The sequence below is a fragment of the Falco rusticolus genome, chromosome 14, assembly GCF_015220075.1.
Source record: "Falco rusticolus isolate bFalRus1 chromosome 14, bFalRus1.pri, whole genome shotgun sequence".
NCBI lineage: Eukaryota > Metazoa > Chordata > Aves > Falconiformes > Falconidae > Falco > Falco rusticolus.
The window spans coordinates 7,976,074-7,985,882 of NC_051200.1; the positions used below are offsets into that span (position 1 = coordinate 7,976,074).

The 9,809-nt window shown below is 46.9% G+C and overlaps 1 protein-coding gene across 1 annotated transcript; it reads right to left on the reverse strand.

The window, feature by feature from the left end:
- Positions 1–223: 223 nt before the first annotated feature.
- On the reverse strand, positions 224–9,039 carry ESX1 (ESX homeobox 1). The gene is made up of 5 exons (XM_037408392.1): positions 8,671–9,039; positions 8,016–8,152; positions 7,893–7,938; positions 1,839–2,125; positions 224–528 (listed from the first exon to the last, which is right to left on the reverse strand). Exons 1-5 carry the CDS (start codon positions 9,037–9,039, stop codon positions 303–305), a joined length of 1,065 nt encoding a protein of 354 aa, XP_037264289.1. The 3' UTR covers positions 224–302.
- Positions 9,040–9,809: the final 770 nt, after the last annotated feature.

The following is a 9,809-nucleotide window of genomic DNA, read 5'->3' on the forward strand; positions in this document are numbered from 1 at the left end:
TTCAAAGCTTCAGATTCATGTTAGCCTGAATTATAAAGATGAGCTAGCTCCTGCTTCTATTTCTGTAGTGTCAGAAACGATACAAGCCAATTTACTACCCGATTTCACGTTGTAAGGAAGGAACCCAACTTTTTGCAGGGTTATTTCCCTTTGGTCCGTTGCTGAAGATGGAGGAACTACAGGGGGGGTGTGTGGGGTGTGTGTGTGTTTTCTTTCTTTTTTCAAATGTGTCTCTAACGGGAGCTACTTATTGGAGAAGGCATTCACTTTCCCCTCCGTGGCTGTAGTCTGTGGGAGAGCTCCTAACAAAGTTCTTTGTTAGTGTTTGTAAGACTGGAGATGAGGTTTAATTGAGGGATTTGTGCTGAATGTTCTTTCGCTTTGAGTCTTAGTGCTGCAATGCTTGACGTTTTCCTTTCAACTGCTGCTGGATCAGTGAAGGCAGTAAGAGCAGGGTCTGACGGGGGTCCAGGAGCTTTCATTAGTACTGAAGCTGTTGTCATGAGAGGATTTAAAGCATTGAGAAACCTGTATTTGAAAGAAGTCAATATTATCCAAATTAAGAATTGTTTTGGAGAACAAGTACTTACTGAGTTGTAGCTTCCCCCACCCAAAGTATTAGAAAAAAAATGTGACAAATTTTCCCATTTATTCCAAATGTACATTTTGTTTTCCAGAATGTATTTTAGTTTTATTTTGCAGTATAGTGTTTTGCCCTTAAAAAAACCAACCCTCCCACCCCCCCAAAAAAAACCCCAAACCCCAAACACTTTTAACTGAAATAAATGAGATGGCCAGAATGGCATGCAGGTACCTAGAACAGCAACGATTTGCTTAACTTGCAATGTGAAATCCTTTCTAAACAAACTTTGGATGCTGTAGATCAGTAAAAAAGACTGTACTGTGAAAGCAATAAACCACCTTATAAAGATTAATTTATGTGGCTGTTTATGCAGCCAATTCATTCTGCCAAGTTTATTCCATATGAAAAGCAGCATTTGTCTGTCTTAATGTGGAACTATGATACTGGCTGTAATTTCAGCAAGAGGAGTGCCATCTTCTTTTTTTTAATATATATATATACATATAATAGGTGTGTAGAGTTATATAAACACACACATTACACACATGCTTTTATTCCCCATCTTATGGAGTGCACTAGAGCAGCAGCAGCATTTTGCTGATAAATTTCAGGTTGCTGAGCAAGAAAGCCCAGACAGCAGGTTCAGCTGAAATGAACTGCTGGAGTTCTAGGTGCCTGACTGCAGAGAATGAACGAGAGGCCAGCCGTGGGCTTGCTCTGTGTGTTGAGAGCACGTCACCTGCCAAGGGAAAAGGACTGGCTTTTAGTAGGACAGGTAAGAATCAGGAAGATCTCTCTCTTTCTCTGTCTCTCTAGAGCTGTACCACTCTTGCATACGTAGCCAGACTCCTGGTCTCCTGAGAAGAAATGTCTAAGACCTTTATTCTGTCAAATCACCTACAAGCTATGTCTGTCTGCATCTTTACGGCATACAATCTGAGGATAACGATGGAGCTGGAGCCGCCTGGATTAAGCAGTCTACGTGAAGACTAGAGTTCAGCGAGACCAAAATTTCAGCAAGTATACACAACTGTTCTTCAAAGAGCAACTATATGCTAAGTTTTTACTAGCATGACTTAAAACTAAACCTTGTTATTCCTAATCAAGTGATCCTATACAGGAATTAACTCTGTTTTATTAAGTTTATTTACCTATGGGATCATGTTTGTTGAGAACATGTGAGTATCAAACTAATAAAAATGCAGCATTTTTAAACAGTTTTGAGATTTAGAAAAAAATATAAATAATTCTATACCTTCCAAAGTGTGGATTTAAAATAGGATTTCTGAAGAGAGAAGTCCAGGTAAGGCTGCTGAGGCCAAATGGCCCTAAGGTTGAAGAACTAAAGGCTGGAGACATGGATGGCACAGCCAGTGTCGAGAGAGGCATTGACCTCCACGTGTGATCTAGGAGGGGAGAATGACTCAGTGGAACATCCAAAAATAGACCAAGTGGGTGCGTTAAGGAGATTCCTGGAACAGTCCCCAGAATTTCATTTTTTTCACGTTTCCTCCACTTTGCCCTTCTGTTTTGGAACCAGACCTTCAATAAGAAATTATAAAGGCATTAGCTGAACTTACTCTGCAGTTTGTCTTACCAGCTACTACTGCATGCAGTGACACAAGCGGCAAAACATTTACTGTTAAACCAAACCCCACTTCTTTAATATTAAAGATCCATTCATAAATGCCTTAGTGGGTTTATTAAGAAATAAATCAGTTATAAATATTGTAAACTTGACTACTCCTTAGCTCTGCCCGAATAGTCCTGTAGGTTTTAAAGCCATTGCAATATATAAACCTATCACCCGAGTACTCCATCAGTTATTAAAAATTATCATTCTTCCTTTGACAGGTTATTTACTGAAAATTAATTTTCAACAAAGCCACTCCAGAGGTGGCTATTTCTATACAGATACCTCAGGAAGCAACAGTCGTGACTGTTAGAGTAATGAGGCCAAATGGTATATGCTTTTTATCTCAATAGCTGGACCATACATTTTTATACAGAGGGTTCAAAAGTAAAATGAGATTTTGTTATCTACCATGAACGCAAACAGCATATAGTTACATGAAAGTGATTAACTGACTTGCAGTGAAAGCCAGTACTAAACTAGAAAATCTACTAACACAGCATTAGGACAGGGTATCGAGCTGTTCCCAAAGGGGCTTTAGCTAGTACTGGGTTTGTGTGTATGCTGTTGGGTATAGTGCCTCTTAAGCCTGACTAGTCATTCTTTTAGCCCACTAAACATCTTTTCAAGACTTCAGTCAATCAAATCTACAGATCAGAAAACTGACTCTTTGCACTGTTATTCTTTAGCATTCACTGAGCAGAACCTTTCAGACCCAGGATGACAGCGGGCAGGAGCGAAGAGCATCAGCTCTAAAATAAGAGAGGGAGGACCTAAACCAAGGATATTTAAAAATGGGTGCTGCCGAGGTTGAACACTCAACATCCGAATGCACTCAGCTGCTCAGGTCTTCTAGCCCCCACTGCAGTGGAGGCCATTGAAGGTGGGTTCTGAACTGCATCTGGATTTGGAAGAAAGACATTAGCTGTGGCCCATAATCTGATTCAGCCATCTTGTACGTAACTACTGTTGAAATTTAGTGAGCTGCTTGCAAGCACGTTCTATGTATAATACTTGAATGCACTAATCAGGATTCAGTATTTAGCAGAGAGTGGTAATACAAGGAACAAGAGTCATTGCAAAGGCAGATTTCTGTCCTGCACGGAATTATGACTTTCTGAAATTTACTTCTCATTTAGGACAAAGGGAAACTTCAAATATGAAGGTCTTTTACCACACAACGTAGACAACTTCTCAGTTGGAACCTAGCAAAGCCACTAAAGCAAACAAAAATAATAAAATTAAATTGCAAAAATTCATGTCTTGAAAAAATTACAACATATGCTAAAAACAGTTATTCCTTTGATATTAGTATTTCTGAAATAGTAAAAAGTCTACAAAAATTTGTATTACGACAAAATCTTTGGATGCTAAGGTTTTACGGAGGCATGTTTTTTTTTTTAATGCTTGCTTTTTGTAGCTGCAATTATATTTCAGTCAAAAAATGTTTTCAAAGTTTTAAATTGCTGTTGTGTAACACCTAAAAATCAGGTTTTGGGGGTTCCCCTGCTTCACTGCTTGCTTTGATCTCAGACATGCCATGTAACCATTTCCAGTGATGTGACTTACCTTCAGGCACCTAAATAACATTAAGTGTGGAAGGGAAGCCCTCCACACACAGCAGGGTGCTGATACCCAAACCAGGGGGCTGAGGCGGGCCACAGCCTTGCTGCCCTGAGTTTGATGTTATTCCTACCTATGTCAGTAACAATTCACTCTGTCAAAGCACTGCTGTGGGGTTCTGGGGAGCCAGCTGAAGAGTTACTGCTCTAGTTCTTTCATTGCACGTATTATCTTCATGCTGGGAAGTTGCCGTCCTCCTGGAGGAGGGATTCGTACCCCTCAGGTCATGTACGTAACACAGAATTGACTGAACAGGCAGTCGCAGAGGGAGGTGCCCTTAGAAGAAAAGTCAGAACATCAAAATTGTGAAGTTGGTACTTCAAATTCTTGAGTGCTCTGACTCATTCTCTGGCCGCTTCTCCAGCAACCACAGGCTTTAAATGATCAGATGACTACAAGGGAGTATCTGAACCAGTGTAACACCCGATGGCTATGCCTGCAGGACAGTGAGGGCTCGGCGCTGGCCTGTGTTAGTCCAATACAGGGGTCTGGTAAGAAAAATCAACTTATTTAGATCAGATGACTTCAAATTGCTATTAAGCAGTAATCCCAAATACTTGTAAAAGCATCTTAGCTGAGATCTGACAGGAGAAGACCACCAACTCAAAGGTGTTAAAGTGTTTTCTTATGAAAATAAAATCCAATTAAAAAGGCAGTGAACTTATGCTGCAGATAAAGCCTTTCCTAGAAAGCCTAAAACAAATGCTGCAAAGGTATTAATTTCCCTTACTAAATCTTAGCATTGATCTTCAATCTGTTCTTCATAAGGAAGCCTAACGCAAAACAAGAGGTCTGCTTTTGTGCTTTGTCTGTCCTAAAGTGAATCTATTTGCTCACTCAAGACATGCACTTTCACTACAAAATAACTTTTTTTAACATTGCAGGTGATTTTGGGTTTGCAGCCGAACTTATTTAGTCATCTCTCGGATTTTGCGTTTATCAAACTGGAAGGAAATCCCAGCATAGATATCTAGTAATTACCTTTAGAAAAAAGCTGGCTTTCGGTTCCTTACCGGTACAAACTCATCAATGCAAGTGATAAAAGGAGCAAAGGCATGCCTCATACCTTACACTGACATGACAAACAGCTTTCAAAATTTAGTACGTACATTATAGTCATTAACATTCAGATTAGTCATCTTGAACCTTTTGTTAAGCAGTTTTCCTTTGCTTCCAATAAAAGGCTTAACTTGCCTTTACTCTATTTTCAGACACGTTCAAACTGCCAAACTAAACATAACAGAAACTGCTATACCAGTCTTAAGATTTTTATGGTATGACTGTAATATCAGTGGTAAAATACTTCGGAAAAAATGCATTGCTTAATACTCAAAGATGAGTTTTAAACCATCAAGTTTTAATTGTATGCTAAACATTACCCAGAATATTTTTGTAACTACTAGCACCACACGTATTTGAGAAAAGAAATTTAGGTCTTTTGAAAAGAAAAAGGTAAGCATATAAAATTGGATAGCTTTCATGCTGTAATTTTCTTTAAAAATGATTCCTATTTAATTGATGTAATAGCTAACAATGATAAAAAGACACATAGATGTGACTAACTGTAGCTGAACACAGGATCGTAATCGGAAAATATGACAGGGATGCTTAGATCGGTTATATTTGAAAGCTAATGTTTTAACACAGGTGCAGTTTATGGTACTGAAATACCCAAGTAATGTTTCACTCCTCACATAAAGAAAATAAAATATTCGTTTAACTTTTTCTTATTTTCCTCCCACCCTAAAAATATGAACTATGAGAAGCAGAATGGCAACAATAGATGCAAATGGTATTTGGAGAGCATTCCAACACGGCTTCAGATGATGAAAAGACCTTGCTGACTCTGACTACCCCTTTTCCAAGGGAAGGAGGAATACAAAGATTCTTGCTGCCATCTCCCTTCTTCTATACAAGCAAATAATGGGGGCTGGGTGAGGGGGGATCTCTTTGAAGTGATGAGAATACATTCACGGGCAATTTTTCTTATTATTTGTTCATTTTCAGGTAAGATTCAAAATGCAAGAGTGAGGAACAATGTAGTGGCTGGTACCCATTTTCAGCTGGCTGACAAAGGGTCTCCCCAGAGAAGGAGACCTCAATTTGAAAACACATGGAGGGGAAGAAATGGTCTGATTGCATCTGGTAAGACTAGTTTCCTGGGTTTACATGTGAGTAAATAAAAAGATACCACTTTTAATGTCAGCTGGTTTAGTCAGGTACCATGGGAGAGGTAGGGAAGTCTTAATTTCACACAGGACCATACAGAGGAACTGTGAGAATGGGTATATGAAGCAAGCGTTTGGCAATTAAGATAGCTTGGTAAGTACAGCACATCCCCACCTATATCGTAGCCTCCTCTTCCCTCCAGGCTAAGCTGCCCCCCATCTACCAGAGGACAAGCACACATCCACCGGCAGAGGCTCTATGCACTGGAAGCTCCCCTCAGCAAGCCGTGCTGACTGCGGGCTCATGCCCACGAGAGTTGTGTTAGGATACGGCAAGGAGTAGGGAGGTGCAAGGAACAGCTCTCCGCTGTTTCTTCCATCCACTGGGCATGCATCAACTCTGCTGTTTCGCTTGTTAACTCCTTTTTGACTCCACCAAACCTAGACAATTCCATTTCTTTCAGATAAAGCATTAGAAGAGCTCCTGTTTGCTGCCTACCATTGCGCCGCTCCTTCCCCGGTCCAAATGGCCTACAGAGCAAGTACTCCATGAAGTGAGTGTGACGGTAACAGGTAAGTTAACAGCTTTTCACCCATGTCCTTCCCGCTGGCAGATGCCATGTGCCATTGTCAGGTATCGGGGGTATTTCACTAACCAGAGGTTTTAGTGATTAGTGATGGTAAGGAGAGGGGAGGACACCTGATTTCCTCAAGTCCACCAGAATCCATCTGGGTATTCTCCGATGAGCCAGCTATGAAGCACCATTCATACTTCTAAGGCCTTTCTCTGAACATGGTGTGCATTACAAGAAGAAAGCTAAAAAGCTCAGGAGCTTTACAGACATTAGCTAGCGCGAACCATCGCAGATCCAGCGACTGAAATATGACAAGAAACAAGGATCTGGCATCAACAGTAACAGAGCGACACAGGAGGAAGCAGGGCTGTCACACCGAGCAGCCGCAGCTCTGTCTTTCACAAGTGTGCACACACCCAGAGTAGTTCTGCCAGTATCTGATACACAGCGCCAGCCAAATTTAGTACAATTGTCATTTCCAGCTTAAAAATACTTTGAAAGCCTCCACACCTTTTGAAACAACTTTTTTTCTTTTAAAGCTAATGTTTCTGTACAAAAAGGGAGTTCTAGCTTACACAAGGGATGAACCTAAAGGAACTGCTTCTTAAAAGGTATGAGTTAAGAGTCATTAGTCATCATAAGTTAAATAGGAGAGTTTAGAATCAGGAGAAGGTGCCGGGGTCATTTGTCGTTTAAGAAAACTGTGGGCTACGAGGTGGTCAGCGTCTGCTCTGTGGGCTGAAGCTCTGCGGGCGCTGCTGCCATCGCAGCCCGGCAAGGCCACGGGACGGCTCCTCCCGGGCAGTGCCTGGTGGCTGCGCCGGTCCCGGCCCCTTGGAGGTGTGACTGTTTTATCGAGCTAAGTTAGAGCAAGGAAAGGGTGCAAGCTACCCTGAAGCCTGGGTAAATAACTTGGGAAGCCCCACAGAACCCCTCATTTGCCTTAAACCAACTGATTTTTTTTTTTTTAAATACTGGTTTTAGAGCCTCAAATCCCAGGGGACAGTACCTGCCTGTAGACCCACGGAGCCCGCAGCAAACGCGTGTGCGGTGCCGCCTGGGACCGTCCCTAAGCCGCCGACTGCTTTCCCGTCACTGAGGTAACTTCCCCGCTCCTCCGTCCTTCGCAGCCGTCGGGAACGGACGCCGCCCCCTCCCCGGGGTGCCCCCTCCGCTCCCCGCCCGGCCGAGGGAGCGCGGCCGGAGCCCTGTGCCGGGGGGCTCCTAATCCCGGCCCCGGAGGGGGGTCGGGGGTCGGTCCCAGGCACCGGCGGCTCCCGGGAGGCGGCAGCCCCGCGCCCGGCACTCACCTGCACACGGGCCTCCGTCAGGTCCAGGCGCACGGCCAGCTCCTCCCTGCGGGGCAGCACAGCGTTAGGCGCCGCTAACGGCCCGGCCCGGCCCCCGCCCGCCCCGCCGCCGCCGGCCGCTACCTGGTGAACACGTCGGGGTAGTGCGACTTGCGGAAGGCCCGCTCCAGCTCCTCCAGCTGGAAGGTGCTGAACGTGGTGCGGTACCGCCGCTGCTTCCTCTTCACCGGGCCCGGCGCTTCCTCGCCCGCCGCCGCCGCCTCGCCGGGCGGCCGCCCCCCCCGCCCCGTCGCCACCGGCTCCTCCGCGGGGCCCCGCGCTCGGCCGGGCCGCGGCGGCGCCGCGCGCTCCTCGCCTGAGGAGAGAGAAGCGGGGAGTTACCGGGGGGTGGGTAGGGGCGGGGAGCCCCCGCCGCCCCACCGCCGCGCCGCCCCTCACCGTGCCGCCCCGCCGCGGGGCCCCGGCCCAGGATGCTGTCGATGAAGTAGGAGGTGAGGAGGTGCAGCGCCGGCGGGGCGGCGGGGGTCGCGCTCTGCATGGCGGCGGGCAGCGCCCCCGCGCCGCGCCGGGTTTTATGGGCGCGGGCAGCGCCCGGCTCCGCGCCCCGGCATTAGCATTTCATTAGCGCGCTGGCGTCAAGGCCGGGGGTGGGACGCGCTGGGGCCGGGCCCGCCGCTGCCTCCCCCCGGGCGGGCGGAGGGGCGGCCGTCGGTGCTGCCCTCGCGGGCCCTGCCCCCGCCGGGCCCTGCCCCCGGGCCGCAGCCGGCCGGGCGGGCACGTTGTCCGGGCTCCGTCGGGGGCGCGGGGCCGGGGCGGCCGCGCTGCCGTCGTGCCGGTGCCCGCCGCGCTGCCGGAGGGTCTCGCCCGGCCCGTCGGGGGCTGCGGGGGGGTCGGGGCTGGCGTTGCCCCCCGCGCCGCTGCGGGGGAGGGGGCGGCCAGGCGGGACAGCGCCCGCCCGAGCCCGACGGCGTGCGGGGGGAGCTGGCTCGTGCAGGAGAAGGGCCGTGGGCTCCCTGTTGCTCCTGCTGAACTTGAACTCGTTGAATTCAGCGTTTGAAGCAGACGGTGCGACGTGCCGGGTGCCGCAAGCACCGCGGTACGCACAGACCCATGCGAGACGGAGCCTTTGTGCCTGGAGACCTTTCATTCCGCTCCTGCTAGAATTCTGTTGTCGGGGCTGTTACGGCAACGATTCCTCACCGGGGGGGTCTGGAAACTTACTTCCTACACAGAGAGACCTCCAGCAGTTCTGTGATCTGGCTGTGGTGCCCTGCTAGCGACTGACATAAATTAGATGTCAAAATGACTTGATCCTGAGGTCTAGATTTTGGGGGATGAGAATGAAACGCTGGTTTCTAGAGAGCCTTACAGAGAGTGCAGCAGAAAAGGGCTTAAAAAACCCCAATCCCAACAGCTAAAGCCAGACAAATTTAGATTAGCAATGACACACAGATATAAAAATCTGTGTGTTTATAACTAACCTTTCAAACAACATAGCTGGTGAAGTTCTGGGTTCTCCGTCCGTCTTTGCATCCAGGCTGGATGGTTTACATATTAGCTGAAGACGTAAAGGCTGTTGAGGCAGAGATGCTGCCCAAATCTGTGACCTGTCTTACACCAAATGTCTGGCTGAATGATATTTTGCTTCCTTCTGGCATTGTAGTCCACAAAGAAAAGATTTTTTTTTCTTTTGTCCTCCTCTTATCTCTCTGGGGCTGTGTGAACGCTTTAATGCTTCTATCTTTGGTTCCTGGCAGACCTCCTTGCTGTCTCACTGCCCTGCTGCAAAGCTCTTCAGTGAGTCAGTCTTCAACTTTCCTCCTTTCACTACAAAAACTGTTTGGCCTGAAGCAATACCTTCACGAATCCATTCCTGCAGCACCTTCCATGAGAAGCTTTGGGAAAGCAGTTACGGAT